This window comes from Microchirus variegatus (genome assembly GCF_963457635.1).
Source record: "Microchirus variegatus genome assembly, chromosome: 15".
Classification (NCBI taxonomy): Eukaryota; Metazoa; Chordata; class Actinopteri; order Pleuronectiformes; family Soleidae; genus Microchirus; species Microchirus variegatus.
Window position 1 is genome coordinate 8,526,722 of NC_139816.1, and position 27,994 is coordinate 8,554,715.

Sequence of the window (27,994 nt, forward strand, 5' to 3'; positions counted from 1 at the left end):
TTTATGGTCCAAAAGTTGACAAAAACGTCATACTATACTATGCAGTACATCCTACTATACTATGTCGTCCATAATGTGACCATTTTTTGAAAAAGAAAAATTGGTCCAAAATTTGACAAAAACGACATACTAAACTATGTCGTCCAAGATCTGACCATTTTTTTGAAAAACGTTTTTATGGTCCAAAACTTGACAAAAACGTCATACTATACTATGCAGTACATCCTACTATACTATGTCGTCCATAATGTGACCATTTTTTGAAAAAGAAAAATTGGTCCAAAATTTGACAAAAACGACATACTAAACTATGTCGTCCAAGATCTGACCATTTTTTTGAAAAACGTTTTTATGGTCCAAAACTTGACAAAAACGTCATACTATACTATGCAGTACGTCCTACTATACTATGTCGTCCATAATGTGACCATTTTTTGAAAAAGAAAAATTGGTCCAAAATTTGACAAAAACGACATACTATACTATGTCGTCCAAGATCTGACCATTTTTTTGAAAAACGTTTTTATGGTCCAAAAGTTGACAAAAACGTCATACTATACTATGCAGTACATCCTACTATACTATGTCGTCCATAATGTGACCATTTTTTGAAAAAGAAAAATTGGTCCAAAATTTGACAAAAACGACATACTAAACTATGTCGTCCAAGATCTGACCATTTTTTTGAAAAACGTTTTTATGGTCCAAAACTTGACAAAAACGTCATACTATACTATGCAGTACATCCTACTATACTATGTCGTCCATAATGTGACCATTTTTTGAAAAAGAAAAATTGGTCCAAAATTTGACAAAAACGACATACTATACTATGTCGTCCATAATGTGACCATTTTTTGAAAAAGAAAAATTGGTCCAAAATTTGACAAAAACGACATACTATACTATGTCGTCCAAGATCTGACCATTTTTTTGAAAAACGTTTTTATGGTCCAAAAGTTGACAAAAACGTCATACTATACTATGCAGTACGTCCTACTATACTATGTCGTCCATAATGTGACCATTTTTTGAAAAAGAAAATTGGTCCAAAATTTGACAAAAACGACATACTATACTATGTCGTCCAAAATCTGACCATTTTTTTGAAAAACGTTTTTTTGGTCCAAAAGTTGACAAAAACGTCATACTATACTATGCAGTACGTCCTACTATACTATGTCGTCCATAATGTGACCATTTTTTGAAAAAGAAAAATTGGTCCAAAATTTGACAAAAACGACATACTATACTATGTCGTCCAAGATCTGACCATTTTTTTGAAAAACGTTTTTATGGTCCAAAACTTGACAAAAACGTCATACTATACTATGCAGTACGTCCTACTATACTATGTCGTCCATAATGTGACCATTTTTTGAAAAAGAAAATTGTTCCAAAATTTGACAAAAACGACATACTATACTATGTCGTCCAAGATCTGACCATTTTTTTGAAAAACGTTTTTATGGTCCAAAACTTGACAAAAACGTCATACTATACTATGCAGTACGTCCTACTATACTATGTCGTCCATAATGTGACCATTTTTTGAAAAAGAAAATTGGTCCAAAATTTGACAAAAACGACATACTATACTATGTCGTCCAAGATCTGACCATTTTTTTGAAAAACGTTTTTATGGTCCAAAACTTGACAAAAACGTCATACTATACTATGCAGTACGTCCTACTATACTATGTCGTCCATAATGTGACCATTTTTTGAAAAAGAAAATTGGTCCAAAATTTGACAAAAACGACATACTATACTATGTCGTCCAAGATCTGACCATTTTTTTGAAAAATGTTTTTATGGTCCAAAACTTGACGAAAACGTCATACTATACTATGCAGTACGTCCTACTATACTATGTCGTCCATAATGTGACCATTTTTTGGAAAGGAACATTGGTCCAAAATTTGACAAAAATGACATAATATACTATGTCGTCCAAGATCTGACCATTTTTTTGAAAAACGTTTTTTTGGTCCAAAAGTTGACAAAAACGTCATACTATACTATGCAGTACGTCCTACTATACTATGTCGTCCATAATGTGACCATTTTTTGAAAAAGAAAATTGGTCCAAAAGTTGACAAAAACGACATACTATACTATGTCGTCAAAGATCTGACCTTTTTTTTGAAAAACGTTTTTATGGTCCAAAACTTGACAAAAACGTCATACTATACTATGCAGTACGTCCTACTATACTATGTCGTCCATAATGTGACCATTTTTTGAAAAAGAAAATTGGTCCAAAATTTGACAAAAATGACATACTATACTATGTCGTCCAAGATCTGACCACTTTTTTTGAAAAACGTTTTTATGGTCCAAAACTTGACAAAAACGTCATACTATACTATGCAGTACGTCCTACTATACTATGTCGTCCATAATGTGACCATTTTTTGGAAAGGAAAATTGGTCCAAAATTTGACAAAAATGACATACTATACTATGTCGTCCAAGATCTGACCATTTTTTTGAAAAACGTTTTTTTGGTCCAAAAGTTGACAAAAACGTCATACTATACTATGTAGTACGTCCTACTATACTATGTCGTCCATAATGTGACCATTTTTTGGAAAGGAAAATTGGTCCAAAATTTGACAAAAAAAGACATACTATACTATGTCGTCCAAGATCTGACCATTTTTTTGAAAAACGTTTTTTTGGTCCAAAAGTTGACAAAAACGTCATACTATACTATGTAGTACGTCCTACTATACTATGTCGTCCATAATGTGACCTTTTTTTGAAAAAGAAAATTGGTCCAAAATTTGACAAAAACGACATACTATACTATGTCGTACAAGATCTGACCATTTTTTTGAAAAACGTTTTTATGGTCCAAAACTTGACAAAAACGTCATACTATACTATGTAGTACGTCCTACTATACTATGTCGTCCATAATGTGACCATTTTTTGAAAAAAAAAATTTGGTCCAAAATTTGACAAAAACAACATACTATACTATGTCATCCAAGATCTGACCTTTTTTTTGAAAAACGTTTTTTTGGTCCAAAACTTGACAAAAACGTCATACTATACTATGCAGTACGTCCTACTATACTATGTCGTCCATAATGTGACCATTTTTTGAAAAAGAAAATTGGTCCAAAATTGGACAAAAACGACATACTATACTATGTCGTCCAAGATCTGACCATTTTTTTGAAAAACGTTTTTATGGTCCAAAACTTGACAAAAACGTCATACTATACTATGCAGTACGTCCTACTATACTATGTCGTCCATAATGTGACCATTTTTTGGAAAGGAAAATTGGTCCAAAATTTGACAAAAATGACATACTATACTATGTCGTCCAAGATCTGACCATTTTTTTGAAAAACGTTTTTTTGGTCCAAAAGTTGACAAAAACGTCATACTATACTATGTAGTACGTCCTACTATACTATGTCGTCCATAATGTGACCATTTTTTGGAAAGGAAAATTGGTCCAAAATTTGACAAAAATGACATACTATACTATGTCGTCCAAGATCTGACCATTTTTTTGAAAAATGTTTTTTTGGTCCAAAAGTTGACAAAAACGTCATACTATACTATGTAGTACCTCCTACTATACTATGTCGTCCATAATGTGACCTTTTTTTGAAAAAGAAAATTGGTCCAAAAGTTGACAAAAACGACATACTATACTATGTCGTCCAAGATCTGACCTTTTTTTTGAAAAACGTTTTTATGGTCCAAAACTTGACAAAAATGTCATACTATACTATGCAGTACGTCCTACTATACTATGTCGTCCATAATGTGACCATTTTTTGAAAAAGAAAATTGGTCCAAAAGTTGACAAAAACGACATACTATACTATGTCCTCCAAGATCTGACCTTTTTTTTGAAAAACGTTTTTATGGTCCAAAACTTGACAAAAACGTCATACTATACTATGCAGTACGTCCTACTATACTATGTCGTCCATAATGTGACCATTTTTTGAAAAAGAAAATTGGTCCAAAAGTTGACAAAAAACGACATACTATACTATGTCCTCCAAGATCTGACCTTTTTTTTGAAAAACGTTTTTATGGTCCAAAACTTGACAAAAACGTCATACTATACTATGCAGTACGTCCTACTATACTATGTCGTCCATAATGTGACCATTTTTTGGAAAGGAAAATTGGTCCAAAATTTGACAAAAATGACATACTATACTATGTCGTCCAAGATCTGACCATTTTTTTGAAAAACGTTTTTTTGGTTCAAAAGTTGACAAAAACGTCATACTATACTATGTAGTACGTCCTACTATACTATGTCGTCCATAATGTGACCATTTTTTGGAAAGGAAAATTGGTCCAAAATTTGACAAAAATGACATACTATACTATGTCGTCCAAGATCTGACCATTTTTTAAAAAAATGTTTTTTTGGTCCAAAATTTGACAAAAACGACATACTATACTCTGTCGTCCAAGATCTGACCATTTTTTTGAAAAACGTTTTTATGGTCCAAAACTTGACAAAAACGTCATACTATACTATGTAGTACGTCCTACTATACTATGTCGTCCATAATGTGACCATTTTTTGAAAAAAAAAATTTGGTCCAAAATTTGACAAAAACGACATACTATACTATGTCATCCAAGATCTGACCTTTTTTTTGAAAAACGTTTTTTTGGTCCAAAACTTGACAAAAACGTCATACTATACTATGCAGTACGTCCTACTATACTATGTCGTCCATAATGTGACCATTTTTTGATAAGAAAAATTGGTCCAAAATTTGACAAAAACGACATACTATACTATGTCGTCCAAGATCTGACCATTTTTTTGAAAAACGTTTTTATGGTCCAAAACTTGACAAAAACGTCATACTATACTATGTAGTACGTCCTATGATACTATGTCGTCCATAATGTGACAATTTTTTTTTTCAAAAAATTGGTCCAAAATTTGACAAAAACGACATACTATACTATGTCATCCAGAATCTGACAATTTTTTTGAAAAACGTTTTTTTGGTCCAAAACTTGACAAAAACGTCATACTATACTATGTAGTATGTCCTACTATACTATGTCTCCATAATGTGACCATTTTTTGAAAAAAATCTGTTGTCCAAAAAGTATGGTAAGTCGTCCAAAAACGGTCAAAGAAGTCATAGTTTATTATGTCGTCCAAACATGGTTAAAATTGGTCAAAAGAGTCATACTTTAGTTTATCGTCCAAAATTGGTAAAAAAAAAAAATCATACTATAGTATGTCGTCTAAAAATGGTCAAAATAGGTCACAAAAGTAATACTATATTATGTCGTCCATAAATGGTCAAAATTGGTCAAGTCATCATATAGTATGTCGTCCAAAATTGGTCAAAAAGTCATACTAAAGTATGTTGTCCAAAATTTGACAAAAAGTAAAAAAAAAATGTTCTCCAAAATGTTAAGAAAAAAAAGTTATACCAAAAATGTAAGTCTCCATCAGTGATGTTTAAGTTTGTCTGCCTTTAATCCCATTTTTCTGCATTGTTTTAATTTCTTTGCGGACTTTCAGGATATTGTCGTGTGGATGAGTCCAATAACAGAAGTAATTGTAGTGGTAACATGTTTTATTACTGCAAAGTATACATATACAACTGGACTGTTTTCACCCAGGATCAACAACTCATGGCAGTAGCTCTCTTCCTTTTCTTTCACTCACTAACTCACAGTGCCTCCCGGTGGCGAAACTAGAGCATTACAGTAATAAGTGAACAAAACAGACCATTGATTAATTAGAGGTGGAGCTGCAGCTGATCGTGCTCAAAGCGACACTGATTTGAAGGCGTTTTTAACTTCTGTTTCTGACAAACATTTGTTTTTACATGTTTATTATAATAAGAATAATTCAAACACCTGTGTACGTTATATGAAATGAGGCTGATGTAACCATTTCTTTAGAGTTTGGCCTGTGTCTTCTGAAGCTGATCCCTCAGTTCCAGAAGAGCAATGGAAGAAAGGTGCACCTCATCTGGTCCGTCAGCAAGGCGCAGAGTCCGTGCATAGGAATACCTGAGGGAAGAATGTTCAAAATCACCCACATAACTTGACTTTTTGTCAAATCTCTGACAATTTTTTTTCTGGACATCTTTGTCCAAAATTTGACAAAAAAGAAAAAAAAAATGTATTCCAGAATTTGACAAAAAAGTGAAGAAAAAAAATGTGGTCCAAAATTTGACCAAAAAAAAAAAAAATTCTCCAAAATTTGACAAAAAAGTTATAGGTTAGTATTTTGGACGACATACATATGACTTTTCATACTTTTTCAAATCTTGGAGGACATGCTTCACTTTCGTGTGTCGTTCAAAATTTGACAAAAAAGTCATACTTTCGCGCGTCGTCCAAAGTCACTCGTCATAAAGGGGATTCATTTTATATTCACGCTAATTCTGAGCGACATACTCACATTTGTGCTAGTGGGAAGTCTCCACACACACCTGCACCTCCGTAAACCTGGATCGCACAGTCCACCACCTTGCAGGCCATTCTGGCTGCAGCCACTTTGATCATGGCAATCTAAAAAGCACATGCTAACAGGTATCAGTTTTCATTTTCTCTTGATCTGGGACAGTTTATGCGTTTTAAGAGGCTGCAACATCTGCTCACATTTGAAAAATATTTTCTCTCTCTACATTGACACTATGAAATCACAGTGTTTTGTTTTTTTAGGGTCATCTTCCATTGGCAGAAATCCATTGAATTAAACAATGTTGACACGAGCATGTACCTAATCAGTCTAAAAAAAACATATTAAATATTAAAATATTCAGAGGAAATGTTTGCAGTACCTGTTTTCGAGCAGCCCGACTCCCCGCTGTATCTAGTGCGTGAGCAGCGTGGAGAGTCAGCAGCCGCGTCTGTTCAATCAAGATACGGCATTCTGCTATCCAGTGAGCAACAACTTCCTAGACACACACACACACACACACAAAAGAGCACATTTTACTCGAGTTGAGTTGTGTGTCAAAAAATCTGTCCACTAGGTGTCAACAGCAGGAAAAACTTCCAACATGTGCCACAGTGACAGTGAACGCTGGAGTCATTACTGGGCAGTTGTTCACGTACATGTTGGTACAGCTTTTTCCCAAATGTGCTCCTGGTAGCGGCGCGCCGGCAGAGCAGCTCGAGCGCCATCTCTGCCATGCCGACAGCTCTCATGCAGTGGTGCAGTCTGCCTGGACCCAGACGACCCTGAGCAATCTCAAATCCCCTGCCCTCTCCTGGAGACACAGTCGGGAAGAAACCAGAGTCATATGATCGCAGAGGAGAAACATTAGAAGCACTGGAAGAGGAATGAATAAATCATATTTGAGTAATTAGTCCTTTTTCAGTCCCACATGGGAACTTCCTTCTCTGCATTAACCCATCCTCTAATAGAAACCTTCCTGGGGGGGAGGTACCAAGGCCTTTTTTTTGACATGGTGTGGGCTTGAACCAGCAACCCTCTGGCTACAAACACAAGTGCAACTTCCTCTTCATCTGTTTTGTGAATGTGTTTGTGGGACTGGGAACAGATTGGGAAAGGAGATGGTGAATCGGAGGTTGGTCATTTTAATCACATTGTTGCTTGGCTTTATATTTTTGCTCAAAGTGACCAATCGGAAAACAATGAACGGTGACGGTGCCGACAGATCGTATATGATCGACGCCCTTTGCAATAAAAATAACGGTATTAAAAAAAGAATGCACACATGGGTGTTTTCCTTGCACCGCCAGTCTCATGTGACCTCATGCTCAGCCAACATCGCTTAATGTCCACAATAAAGATAAGGAGTCATGAGTTGATTCTGACAAAGGAAACACAACACACGCAGTAATAAAGACTTACCCAGAATCATGTTGGAGGCAGGGACACAGACGTTTTCAAAGTGCACTTCAAAGTGGCCTCCGTGGATGGCGTCTGCCACAGGAGACAAAAGGGAAATGGTTCAGATTCTTTGGTTGACTACGTGAAGCATGTTTGTGTATCAAAAGCACATGAAGCTGTAATGACATGTTCAAACCGACCGTCCTGTCCAAACACAGTGAGCGGTCTGACGAGCTTTACGCCAGGCGTGTCCATGGGAACGAGGATCATGCTGTGTTGGCCGTGCCTAAGAAACACATTTATAATCAAATGACACGTTCTATTCTGATGATTATCTAACAGGTTTGTTTTCATTGTTCTGATCAGGTCTGACTTATTACTGTGGAAACGTGGGCTGGGTTTGGCATTCCGTTATATACTGCGGTGACAACAAATGAATGAGGGTGTATTAAATTCAGGTGTGGTTGTTTTCCCCTTTTTTTTTTTTTCCACATTAATATACTAAACGCTTGTAGGTGATGAGCGTTGGATGAAGATTAGTTTCAATTACATGTCATCTACACAAATTACCTGACAAGCATCAACAAGACTGAATTGATGTGTTTTTAAAAAAAAACTCACAACAGCTCACTGTCAAAGTGCATCAGGGCAAATGGATCATTTCCTGAATTTCAAAAATTCATTAAAATGATCGCTTAAGAGGTTTGCAAATATTTTCAACGGATCCTTGTTCAGGGCGATGCCGACTATTATGATGGTAAATTTCAAGTCATTCCGAGATCCTTTTTTTTTTTGAGAAAAAAGTCAGCTCACTGTCAAAGTGCGGTGACATCATCCAGAAACTGAAATACTAAGATGGTAGAGCATGCTGGGAAAGGCACCAGAGGTGACATTCCTGTGTAAGTGTAATAATGTGCAAGTGTGCGATAAAACAGTAAATCATACATTATTTCTGAGGACAACAGAGATTGAAGGCACTGTTGAGGACGTTGATATACAGCATATTTTATCATATTAAATTACTCTGATACAGAAGAGAGAGATATTTAGTTGCTCAGTTAAGAAAAGAAATCCTTCCTGCTCAAAACACTCAAACTGAAACTAATCTATGATCAAAAATAAACAAAGAGACCGTTCTTACTAACCTGCTGCTAACATCCCGGGTAGAACTCCTGCACATCACAATGGCCACTCTGCACAGAGGATTGCCAGCACCTGCCGGGAAACAGTCAGACAACAGAGTGATTCATTTGTATTCCTCTCTACTCGCTGTCTAACAAACAATGGGGACAAAAAAAAAACCCTGTTTTACAGTCGGAGTCTGTCCTTAACCTTTCCGTGACCGCGAGTGCGATGGGGAACAAGACTCGGAAAGTACCGAACACAGACGGATCTGGTCACAGATTGATGGCGTGACAACGGCAATGCAGACGCAGCTACTTTCAGTTTAGATTCTAGAATTTGATCCTTTCATAGGTTTGATTTTTTTCTCCTTGATTAACGACATCTTATGAGTTGGAGATAAGTTGAGTTGTACAATATCTGGAAAGAAAATCTTTTGTGGTGGCAAGAACTGTAATCTGACCGGATCTGGATGAGACTTAGTCGTATCCAGCGTACACATGCCACATTTCGTTCAAATCCAAAGGTTTGACAGAGATGTGATTTTTTTTTGGTTTACAGTTTTACTCATATTCTTAAAATGTGATAATTTACACACACGAATAATCATATTGAATTTGTCCTTTGCATGCAACCCATACTTATTACACACCAGTAGTGAACATACTCAAACTGGGTGGAGGAGCGGTGGGCAGCGCGTCCGGGAGGATGCCCTGCTCAGGGGCAGCCCAGCCCTTGACCTGTCCCGAGATTGAACCAGCGACCTTTTCCGCTTACCAGCCCAATTCCTTTCCTCTTGACCGTGGGCTGCACCGAAGACGGGAAGACAGGAAGTTGCTGACAGGAGGGCAGATGTGCAGACAAACCCATGCGGGTGCAACACAACCACCTTGGTGGAGATAACGCACGCACGCACGCACGCACGTAATAAAACGACCACTAGAGGGCAAAGTAAGACATACGTCATCCGTCCTGTGAGACCGTCCTGTTTATTATTTAAGTCAAAACGGCAGAACTGCCCCCTGAGGACAGGACATATGGACACCAGACGCATCGACGGTCTCCGATTCCTGGCACGAGGGGGGTAACAGGACGCGTACGTTTGACCACACAAACAAACACAATCCGACAAGATGTTTAGTGTTCAAAAAATACAAAACATCATGCTTGACTCCACCTCGAAGCCACAAATAGGTGAGCCTGTTTGGCCCGAGGGCACGGTACCTCAAGGTGAGCCTCCCCCCCTCCCCCCACCGCCATCTCTGTCGTGCCTCTACATGTGTCATCACTGGAATGAAAATAAACCTTCCCAGCTCAGTAATCCATCTTCCTGAGAACAGGACGACAAACATTTTAAAACATCAATAAGCAACTTTACTTTGCTATAAATGTTAGGCGTCAAAGCAATTCTGAAGAATCCTTTTTCTTTAAAAAAAAAAAAAGGGGAAACACTATTATTCTTATTCTCAGGAAAACCACAACACTGTGATGTCAATCATAAAAAGAAACAAAAACAGAATGTGAGTGGGATTGGTGTGAAAAAACAACATTCCAGAAAGTCACACAAACAACACCATACCCTTAACAAATGGGACAAACATGTCCCAGACGTATGATTTCTCACACAAACAAAAGGCAGCCAACAGCAGGACACTCCCTGTGTCACCTCAGCAGCGACAAATAAATAAAGCTCACAGCTTATCTCAAGATTGAGAAACTGCTTCTCTTTCTTTATGTGCTTTGCGGAAAAAAACAAACAAAAAAAAAACAATATCCACCGACAGTGATATTGTGGGGATTTTGAATATCAATTTTAGCAAACATGAGACACACTCATACACACACGTACTTCATGGAGAGTTATATGGGCTGAGGAGTGTGTCAGCAGTAAAGGGAGAGGAGGCGGGCTGAGGGAGCAAGGGAGGGAGGGAGGAAAAAAAAAAGAAGAAATCAGTCACTTCAGTCGTGCACTGCCTTCAGCTTCTCTCCTCAGGATTCATAACAAGGGTCTGTCCACGGATGAAAAAGGATCAATAACCTCGACTTTACTGGTCTCACTCAGGGAGAAGACGTAAGGTAAGAAAAACCTGACATCAACTTTATCATTTTTTGTCTATTCTGTGACTGGAAGAGAAGTTTGAACACACTGTGATATAAAATGTTCTTTTTGTCTATAGGTTAGTGTTATTAAACATTCACTTTCATTTATTTGTGAGTCATTTTCTAAAGTTGAGTCCGAGTTTCACTTTAACGTTCAACTAAGAGTCAAAGTCCTGAACACTTTATGACATTATTAAAATGACAGTGAGGTCATGATAACAAGCTAAACTGAGGCGGATTATCACTTCCTGACTGTGTTATTTAGCTCCTTTTTCCGATCAATAACACTTTACTAAACAAGGGTCACCTTAATTACTGAAGTCAGTTAGTCTTTTGCCAAATATAATAAAACATAATTAGCTGAATATAAACTAAAATGCTTGTCTGTTACAAAAATAATACATACATAAAGTAACCCTAAATCTACTTACTTGGGCTGTTTTTTTAATACACATTTCCAATGTCCATGCATTTCCAAATTATCAGCACTCAAAAACATTTTACTCTTTAAGCATAATGAATAAATTATATCTACATTTCTGTGGCAAAGAAGAAAAAAAAAAAACAATTTACTCCATGAAAATCAAATAATCCAATAATCCAAAGCGCTATTAACAGCTATAATTATATAAAAATGCATCAATCTCTGGCACAAATACAAACCTCAGTGAAATACTTGACATATTTCAGTTTTCCTATGAACATCTGTTTCAGATGTCCAGCTCCTCCCTTTGGGAGTAAAAAAATGCCTCATTATATAACAAATCTTTAAAAATCTCCACAATACAGTCGTCATTGTGACCTTTCGAGCGCGACTCGCCAGATCGAACGTTCCCGAGACAGAAAAACGTTCGGCGCGTTGATATCTTTGCCTTTCGGCCAACGATTGTATCAGCGAATGACGTGGATGTGTCACACTCTCCTAAATATCACTTATGAGCTAATTGAAAAAAAAGATGATAATGGTTTATCAAAAGGTTTGTTCCCAGTGAGAATTTATCCGTTTCTCGATCAGAGACAAGAGCCGACATGTTCACTCCCATACACAAATCTCTATTTACTCGTCCTCGGGAGACATAACAATTCCATCTAGAGCGAACGACTGGGGAGGGAATGACATTTTTGCTTCCACGGGACGTCCTGTCGACGAAGCACATCCGGGATTTACATGTGTTGGGGGACCTCGGTTACGCTTGCCGTGTTATCATAATCTCTCCATTCACATAATTCCTGTAGTTCTCAAACATTTGGCCGTCTCCTACGGGGAAAACGTCATTAATCATTCAAAAGGCGGAGGAAACCGGAGCAGTAGATCGCACAAACTCGCTGATATCGTGAGGTTTTCTTTTTTTGGGGGGGGGGGGGGGGCGTTTTTGTGCAGAATCCCTTGTTTTGTTCCCCCAAGAGTTGCATTGAATGGAGTTATTCAAGCCAGCAGACAGTTCAGACAGACAGGGATTAGGCCATTAGGGAAACCATGCAGGAGACATTCCTTTAATGCAGGATACAGACAGAAGTCCTCTTTCTTGTTTGTGGCTTATATAATGTTCCGTTATACGACACAGGAGTTTGGTTTTGGCAACGCATAATTGAAAATTAACTTCTTTTTTTTTCCCCTGCACAGCGATGGAAGACTTCGAATATCACGACGAAGACGACCCCAGCTTTAACGACAGCTACGACTACAGTTACGAACACAGCGTCTGCGACAAAGAGGCGGTGCGCTCTTTCGGCAGCGTCTTCCTCCCGATCATCTACACGCTGGCTCTGGTGGTCGGCCTGGCTGGGAACACGCTGGTGGTGGTGGTCTACGCGTCCAAGCTGCGGCTGCGGACCCTGACGGACGTGTGCATCCTCAACCTCGCCATCTCTGACCTGCTGCTCCTCTTCACCCTGCCCTTCTGGGCGGCGGACGCCGTGCACGGCTGGAGGTTGGGTTCGGAAGCCTGCAAGTTCATCTCCTTCCTCTACAGCGCTAACTTCAGCTGTGGTATGCTGATGCTGGCGTGTATCAGTGTCGACCGCTACCGCGCTGTGGCCTACAATCCAACAGGCAGGACCGGGTCAGGGACGCGGTTAAGGAGACAATGGCTCTTGGTGTGCATAGTGTTGTGGGCTGTAGCCAGCATTCTTGGCCTGCCTGAACTTATCTTCTCCACAGTGAAACACTCCCACCACAGACTGGCTTGCAAAGCGGTTTACCCATTCAGCATGGCCCGACCTGCAAAGGCTGCCCTGGAGCTGCTGGAAGTGACCCTTAGATTCTTGCTTCCTTTCCTGGTCATGGTGATTTGCTACTGCTGGGTAGGACGGGCCCTCAGTCAGGCGGCCGGGGTGCGGCGAGAACGCAAGTGGCGCTCGCTGCGAGTCCTGCTGGCGGTGGTGGCCGTCTTCCTGCTCACCCAGCTGCCGTACAACGTGGTCAAGCTTTGCCGAGCGATGGACGTCATCTACATGCTCGTCACGGACTGCGAGGTGAGCAAGGGCCTGGACCGGGCGAGTCAAATCACAGAGAGCCTGGCGCTGACCCATGCCTGCATTAACCCCCTCCTCTACGCCTTCATCGGATCCTCGTTCAGGACACACGTCCTCAAGGCTGCCAAGCACCTCGGACAGCGAATTAAAGGACGCCAAAGACATGTCGTCGAGGAGCCGGCAGTGGAGATTTCACTCAATACACGCAATCAAGCCCAGTCCCAATCTGGTTCAGACGACCAAGACACAAGCACCTTTACCATTTAAGACTTTTTGCCTGACAAAAGTCTATGTATATATTTTTACATATCAAGGGGCGGTTTACATGCAGCGTCTTTTGAGCGACTACGTCTATTTTTTTGATGAAAAATTTTTTTTTTTTGCAGTGACACTTTCAACATTTTTCTCGTTACTCGGGCCAAAGAAGTAGGTCAAACTGGTCTTTGTCGATTCTGAAATTAACTCCTCACAAAGCTCCTGAATCAACCAGAGACAGCTGTTTGTTTTTCTCGTCTTTGTTTCGATTAATTTCCTTAATTCAGTCATTAACAGCACTTCCCTCATTTCTATTGCTCAGTAACAAGAGAGGAGACAGAAGCATGACCCACAATGAGCTGCATGTGAACAGTAAGTCTAAGCATATAAACTAAGCACTACAATACAACTATAAAACATTTCATGTGAATTAAGTATTTTGTATTATTAATAAAACACAGATCTTCAGTGATACACAGTAAATCTATTGGCGTCTGTTGCACCTGAAACTCGGCTGAAACTCAAGATCCAAGTCCGACTCGGGTTCCTCACGAGTCGCGACAAATCCACTTTACAGTCTACGCTGCCGTCAACGAGACCATCTGCATCTCATTTCATTACATCCTGTGGCTCTGGGTTAGAGTAAGAGGTGGCTCAATCGCCAAGTCGCTGACCCAGTGAGTTGAAAAACATTTGGCAGATGAAGACAGAACCACAAAACAGCAGGGGGGGGGGGGGGGGGGGCAAATCCTCCAAAGAGCACAGGCGTGTTTCATGTGCGAAAGGTGGTTTTAATCCAATCATCTTGTTAATTATTCTATTAAAACAAGATGAATTGCAATGTGCCAAGGTTTTGTGGTTTCTGTGGTGGGACCTGAGGATGCACGGTGCCGTGTAGACCTGTATTTAGCCACAATCAGACAGTGTTCAGACCTAGTATGAACATCCATCCTAAGGCATTGATCTACAATGGTCTCTTCCTAATCCCCCAACACTACATATCTAAAGTAGACAGAGTTGGATAGCTGTGGATGTAACTTTGTTTATCATTCTTTCCGTTTGCGTTCAGCTCTGGACAAAAGCCTCCGTCAAACGAACATAATGTTGTAACTGCGAGTTAACGTCTTCCCACTGTAATGCCTCACGGCTTAGATTTGTGGGAACCTGCCATTGAGAACAAAGTTTGGGGCTAAGTTTTCAGTTCCTCAGTCATAAAAGTATTAAGTTGCATTAAACAAGGGACTTCTAAATCTCCTGTGACCCAACCTAGTATGAGCTAAGCCATGATTTCAACCTGCCTTATAACATTAAGAAAGCAGAATTTGAATATATCACTACCCAATAGTATTTTTGGGTAAGTGTATAATTGGAATTTATAGCCTTAGAATAAGCCTTTTTATGGGTAAAGACAGTGGGAGAGAAGTGTTTACATCCTTTTTGGAACGTGAACGACCAACAACTGACGCATTTGGGTAAGGGAAGGCCGAGTTAAGTCTCATCGTTACATCACTAATTTAAAAAAACTTGTTAAAGGTGCATTATGTAATAAATCTAAAGCAACTGGCCATAAAATCCTCCTAATATGTCACAGAGACTCAGGAATAATGTTCATATAACAAACTGAACTCACCAACAACAACAGTACAGACAAAATATTTGCATTAAAAAATAGATTTTGCAGACTGCAAATCATGTTTATGTTTTGAAATCATGTTCTGGCATGTGGCGCCACCTACCGCCGTCTACCGACCAACCACGGGTTGCCAGTTACGTCAGAAAACGAAACCTAAAAGACCGCGGTATTTTGAATTTGAATGTAGTAACCGTTTTTGGCCACATTCTTACTTATGGCGCCTTTAAACACATTGGGTTTCGCACATCAAACGAATAATAATCTCACGCGACAGTTTAACTCACAATGCAACAACAACGTTACATGTGTACTTCTTCTCTTCTGCTTTTATGTGTTTAAATGTGGGAATGCAACTTGTGGCTGCAAGCGAGTGAAAAGACCGCACGTCTGGGAATCATTTTTTTTGCATATTATCATGCCCATGGGACAGTCTTATAGCTCTCACGACACCAGCACCAGCTACATCTACAGTCTCTCCCACCTTTTTGAGTCTGCCACACAAACACATTTCCGAGAAAAGCATTAAAGAAGGAAATTGTGTTGGTACATGTTGGTGACAGGGAACGTTTTCAAGTATTTAGACCTTTTGTTTCCAGTAAGTTTGAGTTCCATTGAGTAAATCTGAGACTACAAATTACTGGGAGAAGTCCTGTGTAATTATTCTGTTCCTCTATTGTACAAATATTGATGATTTTAGGGAGGGAGAGCACGCCAAGTATCTTGGAAAGCATTTTGGGGAAACACCACGAAAACATGCCAATAAGTACGTAGCAACGGGCAACACACGTGATCCTTGGAAAGACTTTGTTACCATGGTTAAACATTATTGTTGACATTGTTTCAACATAACAGCATCTAGTTTTACAACTCCTTTTGTTGGAAGTGAAGCTGGACCCGAGTGTTGGATTATTATGACTCACTGCACAGTGCTGTCCAAACTTCCACTGCAGAAGAATATGGAGAAAAGCACTCACACAACTATAGAAGAGTCACTTCCAAGAAAGGAAGAATATAGTTCGGAAATTAGACTTAACAAAAAAACACACAGTTTGTATTTGTGACTGTGAATGTCTTGAAGACTCTGAAAGGGGAAATTCTGTTCGTTTTTTGCGGGGAAACCACAGTGGTGTAGGTTTTTAATGACAGGAAAAAATGCTCAACACACAACATAAACAACAGACCACTGTTTTCCATTAAAGAGGGGAGTTAAAAGCTCAAACCATGTGTGTCAGACGAAACATCTGGAACATCTTTTGATTCAAAGTGACCGGATAGGTGTGCCAAGAATATGTTAAAAACCACTAAAAAGAACTGTGGATATTGAAGCAATAACTGTAAACCAAACTCTTAATAATAATAAGTCTAAGGCTTCATTTAACAATGGAGTGCTCCTCCATCAAAACGGTGTCACTTTGTCATGTTACAAATAATAGAAAACAAACTTCTTTATAGGACCAGTCAGCAAAGAATAAACTTCACTAAAATCTGAATACTCTTAAGTTTATAGAACAAACACTATAAACACAATAAAGTGGTTTGATTCTATATATTTACTGCATGAGGCATCTACACTTTCTTGTCGTCCATATAAAAGCATCTTAAATGACCTGTCCTTTTCTCAGAAATGCTTTTAACAACTTACAGTAACGTTTATAGTTTAAAATACTGCATTTGTTGTCCCCACAAAATGCTTTAAAACAAGCGAGGCAGCCGTAATGGCCTTTTTATTGAGACTTGGGTTGTAATGGCTCACTTTTCATTAAATAGAAATAGAAAAACACATACCACTGCTCCACCATTTCTTTCCGTTGACGATATAGTCGTCTTCATCCCGTTGAAGGGTGCACTCCATGTTGGTTGCATCACTGGAGGCCACGTCGGGCTCTGGAGGAAGGATTAAAGGTCAGTTTTAAACACTTTTCCACAAATCAAAACTCTGTTTGCTGGCCTCATTCACAGACACAGGGGTTATTAATTAGCACAGGACAGATGTTTTTTTTTATTCCTTGGAGTGTAATAAATAAAATAAACCAGACAAAAAAACTTCCTCTGAAAAACAACTAACCAACCATCTGTGTTTGACAAAGCTGTGGGGAGGTTTACGCCCACCATAATCACCTCTGGCATGTCACGTTATCCAGGCAGAGTGGAAAAAGCAAATTGAGGAAAAACAGGGAGATATTAGTCACAGTGAGCTCGTGTTGGCAGTTTACATTTTTACAAACAAGCCGTTGACAGAGTCTGTGGAGAAGACCTGGTCCATTTAGGGACAAGAGCCAACACTGGGATGTTTGACCGAGCAGTAGGCGTCATAGTAACTGACAAAACACAGATTCTGCAGGGTAAAAATATAACCTCTTAAATTAGACATGGCCTTTCACTTTGAGTTCTTTATTTAGATGTCTACTGGTTCTAGTGATGATGGTTTTCTTTTGTATTCTAATAACTTGGATCATCTTTTCATTACTTTGGCCTTTTCCGAGGGTTTTCAACCAATTTTCATTCATTCTTCAGGATTTACCACAGCCCACAATCCACATTCAAATGCTATGGTTTACAAAATGACTTACTGCTGTACTTTGATGGTGGAAACAATGCAATTTTCACTTAATTGGAACTTTTCTGCTGCTTTTGATTATTATATCATTTACTGATATTGTCCCCAGGGGACACAGCCAGTTCTCAAGGGTCCGTGTCCTTCCATGCTACAATAGAGTCGCATAAAGCACAGTCACCACATGAGACAACGCTCCACATCTTTATACGATGCAGACGCACACGCGGTAACGGAAATACCTGTCATGCAGAAACAGGAGCGGATCTCGCCTCGGAGAAGGGGATCCAGCCACTTCCTTTTCTGTTCCTCGCTGCCAAACATGTGCAGCACCTCCATATTTCCCGTGTCTGTAGAGGAGCAAAATGATATAAATTAGGAAAATAATACTCTCCAGGATGTTAGGTCAGACTTTCAGCTCGTCTGACAAATAACTAAGAGGTTTTCATTCACTTAGTCACTAAGAAATGTCCGTAATTTGGAAGAAAAAGCACTTTTTTTTCCAATGAATATAATATTAAATAAATCAGAAATACACTCTATACATTGTTAATGTGGTAAACGGCTATTCTAGCTGCAAACGTCTGGTTTTTAATGGAATATGTACATAGGTGTATAGAGGCCCATTTCCAGTGTTCTAATGGTACACTGTTTGCTAATTGCATTAGAAGACTATTGGATGATTAGAAAACCTTTGTGCAATGATGTTAGCACAGCTGAAAACAGTTTTGCTGGTTCTTTGTAATGACTAAAAATCATTATTTCTAATCTTGTCAATGTCTTGACTATATTTTCTGTTCATTTTGCAACTCTTTTGATGAATAAAAGTGTGACTTTTAATGGAAAACACGAAAAAAATTCTATTGTTGACCCCAAACTTTTTAATAGTAGTGTATTTCTTACATACAACATGTTTAAAGGTGCCATATGTAAGAATGTGGCCAAAAACGGTTACTACATTCAAATTCAAAATACCGAGGTTACCTCTTAGGTTTCGTTTTCTGACATAACTGGCAACCTGTGGTTGCTCGGTAGCGGAGACTCTACTGACTGCAATGATTGGTAGATGGCGGTAGGTGGCACCACATGCCAAAACATGATTTCAAAACATAAACATGATTTGCAGTCTGCAAAAAAAAAATGAATGCAAATATTTTGTCTGTACTGTTGTTGTTGGTGAGTTCAGTTTGTTATATGAACATTATTCCTGAGTCTCTGTGACATATTGGGATGATTTAATGGCCAGTTGCTTTAGATTTATTACATAATGCACCTTTAAGGCTTCTAAATCATCCTCCTGACACCATGCAGATGTTATTACCAGGAGCCTGGCAGTTGAAGACTTCAGGGGCAAAGACACAGCGGCCAGTTTCCTCTGCAATGTAGGCATAGTCCAACTGACTGAGGCCGCTGACTGCAGGCAGGAAGAGGTTCCACAGCCCTGCGTCTCTGGCTTTCACCTGGAAAAAGACGGGAAACAGATACATGCCGTCACACTGCGAGAGCATCTGTGTGCACAGACCGATCAACTCATTCAATCTATTAATGACAGGCTGAGCGCAAGCATTTGGAACAAATGTAAACAAGCATTTAAAAAAAAAAAAAAAAAAACAGTCTTTGTTTAATTAACACCAGTTTGATGGATTGTTGCATGTGTGGCTGACTCAGAAGGGCCGTGCAGTGTTTAGACAGGGTTGAAAACACATCGTGCCCTTGAGCTGTTCTTGCCATGTTTTAAAAAGCAAAACAAGTGTGGTTTCCGAATTCAATAAAAAAAAAATCCTTACATACCTTTAGATCCTCTATTATTTGGGGGGTGCGCCACCTCTGTGAAGACTGAGCGTGTTTGGAGTAATACTCAGCAACTTCCTGTTCAAGATAAATCACCCGGTGGCTTGGTCACAAAAGGTCACAGTAAACCTATGAAGCCATTGTATATCAACTCTTGTGCTTAACCAGGCATGGTTTTAATCAGCAAGAACCTGCCACACGTCATAAATCTTCACCTGACCAAAGTTTTAATGAGATATTTGTTGAGCTACTTCAACAAAACAGAATCTCTGGTCCTCTCTTATTGTGGTTTTTCTTATGATATCCAGCCAATTTTAGTGATTCTGTGAACACCACTGTAATCAACACCGTTTTCCTGCTGAAATGAATCAGAACTGATTGCATGAATGAGCCTCTGTCTAATTCAAGGCCAATATAAAAAGCAGACAAAATATCTCTTCTGTTCCTGATGGCACTTGGCACTGACCTCTTGAGCTGGAAGGACACGTTGTCTCATGAAGTCTTTGACTTGCTGGAGAACGGCGTGACCTTTAGCCGTCTGGAGGAAGAGCTTGTCCTCTGTTGGAACTGTGAGCGGCCTGACAGGAAAAACAAGCCAATAGGGATTACTGGAAGCAGCAGCTGAATACTGGTGGATCAATTTAAGCCAGCAGGTGGAATCAATCTGTATTGTCCTGCAACAACTGCGCTTGATCAAACTCTATTCATTCGGATACTTTATCAAGACACATCATTAAAATTAAAATCGAAAACAAACCCCTTTGCAAGCTGCAAGGCAAGTTTCGCCAAGGGCTCCACGCACTGGCCAAACTCCGCTGCATTGGGAGCACTAGCGTTACCTTGGAGATGGCGAGCATAGACTCCCTGATGCCAAAAAACAAGAGTTAACATAAAGAGTGAGAAACTGTCATGTTTCCTAATGTAATACACTGCCTGTCAAAAGTTTGGGGTCACTTAGAAGTGTCCTTATTTTTGAAGGAAAAGCACTTTTTTTCAATGAATATAACATTAAATTCATCAGAAATACACTCTATACATTGTTAAAGGTGCCATATGTAAGAATGTGGCCAAAAACGGTTACTACATTCAAATTCAAAATACAGAGGTCTTTTAAGTTTCGTTTTCTGACGTGACTGGCAACCCGTGGTTGCTCGGCAGTTGAGACTCTACTCACTGCAATGATAGGTAGACGGCGGTAGGTGGCGCCACATGCCAAAACATGATTTCAAAACATAAACATGATTTGCAGCCTGCAAAATATTTTTTTAATGCAAATATTTTGGCTGTTCTGTTGTTGTTGGTGAGTTCAGTTTGTTATATGAACATTATTCCTGAGTCTCTGTGACATATTAGGAGGATTTTATGGCCAGTTGCTTTAGATTTATTACATAATGCACCTTTAATGTGGTAAACGACTATTCTATCTGCAAACTAGGTCTGGTATAGGTGTATAGAGGCCCATTTCCAGTGTTCTAATGTTACATGGTGTTTGCTCATCTTGTTAGAAGGCTATTGGATGATTAGAAAATCCTTGTGCAATGATGTTAGCACAGCTTAAAACAGTTTTGCTGCTTCTTTATTGAAGCATAAAGTCAATGTCTCGACTATATTTTCTATTAATTTTGCAACTCTTTTGATGAATAAAAGTGTGACTTTTAATGGAAAACACACAAAAAAATGGTATAGGTGACCCCAGACTTTTGAACGGTGCTGTATTTTAAGAAGGAAAAGGTTATCACAGTTGTAAACAGCGACTCACCTGAGCGATACCTGCCATTTTAAAGACGGACAGGGCCAGGTAGAAATTCAACTGTGGCAGAGCAGATGGGATCCCACGGCACCGGCAGTAAATGGAGATCAGATCATCCACAGATGGAATCCCTGCTCAGCAGATGGAGAGACATGTGCATAACAATATGCCCTTTTTACTCTCGACTTCTTTTATCTTCATTTTCATTACCGTCTACATCCTTTAAGCTGCCCATTGTTTTGGAAATGTTCAGGCTTCTGGGCCAATAGTGAAGCATCAGGAAATAGGCCAAGTCTGCGAGGGGCTGCCCAGTGGTAGACAGCTCCCAGTCCAACACTGCGATCACACGGGCCTGATGACATCATAACACAACTGCTTAACTGTTTAAATATAACAAAGTAGTCGGGGCGGGGGGGAGTGGGGTAACTGTGAAACTGCACCTCTGTTGGATGGAATATTAAATTATCCACGCGGAAATCTCCATGGACGAGCGTGACCTCGTTGTCATTGGCTGGCAAATTTTGCATCAGCCAATCAGACAGCTGATTCATGGCTGGAATGTCTATGTGGGCTGCAGCAATGTACTGCTTCGTCCAGGTGGACACCTTAATTCAATTTTTTTTTTAAAAGAAGAAAAAGATAAGATGTATTAGATGAAGTTATTTCAATGTTCTGAGCACAAGGTGTTAGCTCACCTGTCTCTTGCAGTAGCCTGGTCCTTTACCATATCCTTCAAGTTTCAGCGATCCTATGTCCAGCGAGTGCAGCTTTGCCAACACTTCCACTGCAGCCACATACATGGACGTTCTCTCTGCTGGACTCCATTCAGGGAGGCGAAGATCCCTGAAGATACGACCCTGGATGAGAGAGAGGGATAAATAGTAATATATAGTGGCAAATTATAGCAAACTACACAACAGAGATCAAAGAAAACTTCATGCAAATGTACCTTCACATGCTCCATCAAGTAGAATTCTGTTCCAATGACCTGTGCATCAGTGCAGTGTAACAGAGGCTGAGGCACAGGGAATCCCACAGAAAACAGGGCCTTTTGTACCCGATACTCTCTGTCCACCTGCAAACAAAAACATCACCACAGACCCTGTAACAATCACAGTTAAATTCACTTTAAATGTTCTGTTCTGACACTGTGTGGTGGATATACTATTTAATTAACTAATACATTTAGTTGTTTAACCTTTAAAGTGCTCTGCAATTTATTTGTGGGGTCAAAATATTCAAGGGTTTTTGATGCAGTTGTGTATAAAACTCTGATAAGAGCGCCACCTGGTGGAGCAGAGATGAAAGCTTCCAAAGGTCTGTGTCAAGAGATTACATACACAGTATAAACAATGATTTGTGAGTATTGTTATTATTATCATTCATCATTTACTTATTAATTAATTATTAATTAATATTATATTAAAGGTATTGTATATCCGTATGCTGCTATCCCAGGTTTTTTTTTTTTTTGCAGAATTTGATTTTTAAACTATTTTCTAAGCTGCTGTTTTAAATATTTCCTGTTTTTAATCTCATCTTATCTTGGCATTATCCTCTTTTGTGAAATTAACCTGTAACACTTTGAGGTTTTGATGATGTAATGTGCAGTATAAACAAAAACGTATTATTACGATGCCCGTCTTGCAGAGCTATAAATGATATTATATTTATATATTATATATATTTATATATTATACTTATTTGTTCTCATTTGTTTTAAAGCAGGAACCCTATAATATCCATAGATGTATTGATCCCTTTATTATTCCAATTCCAAGAATCAACCCATAAAACCAATACACATTATTTTATGGAAGTTTCCTTTTGTAAAATTCTCATTAGATCATCTTAGATCATTATTATTATTAGATTGTTAAATCAAATATCGCGAGATGTACACTGTGATTGACTTGACGTCACTGTTGGAGAGGTGGCAACAACATTCAATGGCGCTGCTAGCACGTTTTTGTTGTTGTTTTTATGACTTTACATTATAACTTTACCTTGTGAGCCCCTGGCAGCAGCTCGCCGGGTGGTTTCTTCCGGAGTACATAACTTTTGGTGGGTGTCTGTATTAGAAATGTTGGGTTTGACTGGCCAGCACTGGAGAGACAATGACACAATGTTGGCACGTCACACGATAGCAAAGTCCACTTTAAACTTTAAAGTCCCAAACAAACGCTTTGTGTCCGTCTTACCTGTACTGCCGCACAGTGAGTGCGCTATTGTTCGTCAAGCCTGACAAATATCTTTGAAGTCTGTGGACATCGAACTTGTGTTGTTGTCGTACAGGAGTCGTCCACTCGTCCATGACTCAGGTAAATCGATAAGTTTATCGCATACAGGTGCGCTGTTGTGTGTGGAGTTGACGTCGGAAGTGTTGTTGGTGACCGGACGGCTTACGGGTGCACACCCACGTAACGTCATTAAAATAATTATATCTAACCTTTACCGTTATTATTCACTTTTAAATAGTTAAATCGCAGATGTAGCAAATAATATGACACACGACGTTAACGCTTGAAACTTAAAAATAAATAAATAAATCCTCTCACGATGTCGGAACCTTTAGGGGTACGGGGAGTGCTTTTCTGCACGGACATTGTTTTTGGGAGCACACATCTTGACAGCTGATTTGAGTTGTGAAGACGTGTACTTTCTGTGACGATTCAAACGCGTCTGCTGTGCTCTTTCACTCACTTTTCTACATTTATTTGACGGCCTTAATTAGCGGGTGTTGTTTTTTTTGACAATGACGACAGTGGAGGAGCTGAAGCTGCGGGTGAGAGAGCTGGAAAATGAATTGATAAAGTGCAAGCAGAAGCAGTGCGCCATGGAGGATGCACTCCACAGACCCAAAATTGACAAAATGAGTGCCGAAGTTGTCGATTCCAACCCATACAGGTGAATTTTTACATTGTTATTATTATTATTATTACTTTTATATTTTGACAAATTTAGTCCAGGCTCTGCTCACTGCACTGAGAGGCTACGCCTTAGTGAGTCATCCAGCAACACACATGGAGGCAGAACCTCATTTCAACTACACTATGTTTTCATTGCAGTCGTCTAATGGCTTTAAAAAGAATGGGCATCGTGGATGATTATGAGGTATGTAATGATATGATTCTCTGTTGTCATACATTATTGCAATAATCATGTGCCACCTTTTTGTATTAGCCATTTGTTTGCAGCTGTAATTGAATAATTCTTCTATTATGCTATTTAATTATATTAAAGTGAGGTTGTAAGAATATAAACGGTATTATGTTGATATTGAGCTTTTTTTTAAAGACGGTATTCAAAATATGAACTCCACATATGTCTATAGTACTAGAAGTAGATTTGGACCAATACATGACTTTTTAAAATTTAGGGCTAACTCAAATATTTAATTATCAGAATAAATATTAATAAATATGTCTACATTTAACAGAAAATCCGGACATTCACAGTCGCTGTGGTTGGTGTTGGTGGAGTTGGCAGTGTGACAGCTGAAATGCTCACTCGATGTGGCATCGGTAAGGTAATAACAGTCGTTTAATTATTCCATCCATTTCATCCAGTACGTGTATGCGTTAAGCACATTCACCAGTTTGTCTCCGCGCTTGCTTACCGTCACCCAATGTCGTCCCTCTGCCGCCGCAGCTGCTTCTCTTCGACTACGATAAAGTAGAGTTGGCAAACATGAACAGACTGTTCTTCCAGCCTCACCAGGCGGGCCTCAGCAAGGTGGAAGCAGCAGAACACACGCTCAGGTAAATCCCATAGTTGATAGTTCGCTACTACTTATGTCACAGAAGCAGAGACATTGAACTCTTTACTCACAAGTCCCTCAATTTTCCCTCCAAACAGAAACATCAACCCTGATGTGTCATTTGAGACTCACAACTACAACATTACCACCATGGAAAACTTCACACATTTTATGGATCGAATCAGGTGGGCGTTAATAATCCTGTGGTCCTATTGTCTCTCAGTAGAACAGGCCTTCATAATATTATTCTCTGTCTTCTCAGTCATGGAGGGCTGGAAGAAGGCACACCAGTGGATTTAATCCTGAGCTGTGTGGACAACTATGAGGCCAGAATGGCAATAAATACAGTATGTACATCAGTGTCAAACAGCACTTTGTGTATTTGTATGATGTGTTTAAACATTAACCTGTTTGTTTCAGGCATGTAATGAACTAGGTCAGATCTGGATGGAGTCTGGGGTCAGTGAGAACGCGGTGTCGGGACACATCCAGCTCATCATTCCTGGAGAGACTGCCTGCTTTGCTGTATGTCCAGTTTGTGGAGCAAGTTTCTGTTTCAAATGTTAAATTCACACCCAAAAAGTACATATAAAAGGCTCATTCTAAGGCTATTTATTTATTTTAAAGTGATTATACTTGGGCACTTATGCAAATAATAAAAATTTAACAATATGTGACTAGCATTGTAGCAGTAATTAAAGTCGTATTAACACGCAAATCCTCTCGTCAGTGTGCTCCCCCCTTGGTGGTGGCAGCTAACATTGATGAGAAGACCCTAAAGAGAGAGGGCGTGTGTGCTGCCAGCTTACCGACAACGATGGGCGTGGTCGCAGGAATCCTGGTCCAAAACGTCCTCAAGTAAGAAAATATCATTAATAATCAAACACAATTCAAAGCAGTGAATTCAAAAAGGTGTAACGTTTCTATTTTGTCTCGCAGGTATCTGTTGAAGTTCGGCACCGTCAGTCATTACCTTGGCTACAACGCCATGCAGGACTTCTTTCCCACCATGGCCATGAAAGCCAACCCCCAGTGTAACGACCGTCACTGCAGGAGGCAACAGGAGGAATACAAGGTGCGCGGCGCTTGTCAAGTATCGCAGTTAAGGATACTGAGCCAGTTAGTACACATAATTAACTGCGGCTACGTGTGTAATGTTTCCTCTGCAGAAGAAAGAAGCCGAGCGACCGAAGGTGGAAGTTGTCATTGAAGAGGAGGTCGTTGTACATGAGGACAATGAGTGGGGTGAGTGAAAAAAACATCCTATCTGTAATACAGTGGTTCTAACCAGTTGCATTACATCCAATGTGTATGTATTGTGCTGTGCAGGGATTGAACTAGTATCTGAGGTGACTGATGCAGAGTTAAAGGCTGCTACAGGCGCTGTACCTGACCTCCCAGAAGGCATCACTGTGGCCTACACCATTCCTGCTGAGGTCAGTATTGTTTAGGACATGGATTTTTAGGATTAGCTGTTTTTTGTTTTTTTGTTTTTTTTATAGAGGTTTAATTTTGACAACTTAACTGTTAAAAAAAATTATATTTGTTTTCTCTCGTTTGAACCAGAACACGGCAAGTGGCGATACGGTGGAAGAGACGGAGCAGAGTTTAGAAGAACTGATGGCTCAGATGAGAAAGTTATAGACGATGAATTTCTACTATTCACACGTAAAAGAAAAAGAAAGAAAGAAAAAAAAAAGCGCTTTTTCCTCATGTGCATTTTCATTGCTTTCTTTAGAAGAGAATAATTCTAATTATGGGGAAAAAAACAGTCAAAGGCAACGAGAAGTCAGAATTAATTCCTTCTAACAGCTATAAATGGGAAATGCATGAAAAATTAATGCTGGTTGCATTATTTTAGTAGCCATAAAAATTGCATTTCATTGTCACAAGCTTTTGTACTGGAAATGTGTGCAGTACAGAAAAGTCACAGATTCAATGTCCGCAAGTTTAGAGTTACATATTGTTGCATTTCTGTTTAGTGGATGTACAGTACATGCCCTGTCATTCACTCTGCTTTAAGAAAACGTCTGCTACTACTTCTACTACTACAGTACTTATGAAACCATGTTTAATTTTTCTCAATAAAGTATTTATTAGATGGAACGCAATCTCCAAGATACTCGATGTGATTTGTTTTCTTGGGGCAGATTTAGTGACATCAATACATGCATATATGAATAAAAAAAACGAAACGATACACAGTTCAAATTACATTTAACAATGAGATAGAAACTTTTGTTACATTGTGTTTCTTTTGGCTCCGTGAACATTCATTTTTATCATTTGGCACCATTGTGTTTTTGGCAATTCCCTTAAAATCCTACAGTGAACAGAATATATATGCCCATTTAGTGTCGGACAAGGTTGCTCTGATGTCTTAGGCTCTATATTTTCCCTTTAAAAATACACGATTAATACTATTAGGTATACATTAAGGCAACATAAAAATAGCATTATTTGAATTAAGAAACAGCAGCTCATGTGTTTGAATCAGAATGTCCAGAATATAGACTTTGAAAAAGTGCTAGAGGTCTTAGAGACCCACTAATTATGAATAGTTTTGTGTAAACATTTAAAAGATAGTCATGATCATAATGAGTTAAAAGCAAGGACTGGTGTGTCCTTAGGAAAAGTATAAGAATCACATTTCCAATGTTTTTTTTTGTAAAAAACTTGAGTATTAAAAAAAACTATCCACTGTACAGCAGGAAGTGTGT

General features: G+C 39.1%; 3 protein-coding genes across 4 annotated transcripts; 2 read left to right on the plus strand and 1 right to left on the minus strand.

The window, feature by feature from the left end:
- Positions 1-5,655: 5,655 nt before the first annotated feature.
- Positions 5,656-23,882, minus strand: acad11 (acyl-CoA dehydrogenase family, member 11). Its single transcript, XM_083902017.1, has 20 exons — positions 23,716-23,882; positions 23,521-23,620; positions 22,464-22,589; positions 22,210-22,371; positions 21,955-22,119; positions 21,725-21,866; positions 21,524-21,645; positions 20,522-20,628; positions 20,231-20,342; positions 19,765-19,842; positions 19,295-19,433; positions 18,216-18,323; positions 17,205-17,303; positions 8,980-9,049; positions 8,035-8,120; positions 7,856-7,927; positions 7,093-7,247; positions 6,816-6,932; positions 6,434-6,543; positions 5,656-6,039 (listed from the first exon to the last, which is right to left on the minus strand). Exons 1-20 carry the CDS (start codon positions 23,826-23,828, stop codon positions 5,925-5,927), a joined length of 2,298 nt encoding a protein of 765 aa, XP_083758143.1. The 5' UTR covers positions 23,829-23,882; the 3' UTR covers positions 5,656-5,924.
- On the plus strand, positions 10,935-14,350 carry ackr4b (atypical chemokine receptor 4b). Its single transcript, XM_083902020.1, has 2 exons — positions 10,935-11,032; positions 12,681-14,350. Exon 2 carries the CDS (start codon positions 12,683-12,685, stop codon positions 13,796-13,798), a length of 1,116 nt encoding a protein of 371 aa, XP_083758146.1. The 5' UTR covers positions 10,935-11,032; positions 12,681-12,682; the 3' UTR covers positions 13,799-14,350.
- uba5 (ubiquitin-like modifier activating enzyme 5) lies at positions 23,497-27,370 on the plus strand. 2 transcript variants are annotated; one of them, XM_083902019.1, is made up of 13 exons: positions 23,497-23,835; positions 24,280-24,421; positions 24,583-24,628; positions 24,954-25,043; positions 25,166-25,275; positions 25,373-25,459; positions 25,537-25,621; positions 25,695-25,799; positions 26,005-26,132; positions 26,214-26,349; positions 26,444-26,519; positions 26,604-26,710; positions 26,841-27,370. In XM_083902019.1, the coding sequence occupies exons 2-13, from the start codon at positions 24,351-24,353 to the stop codon at positions 26,916-26,918; spliced, it is 1,119 nt and encodes a 372-aa protein (XP_083758145.1). In that variant the 5' UTR covers positions 23,497-23,835; positions 24,280-24,350; the 3' UTR covers positions 26,919-27,370. The 2 variants fall into 2 exon arrangements, with proteins under 2 accessions (XP_083758145.1, XP_083758144.1); XM_083902018.1 differs by lacking the exon at positions 23,497-23,835 and having other exon boundaries at positions 24,168-24,421.
- The last annotated feature ends 624 nt before the right edge of the window (positions 27,371-27,994 follow it).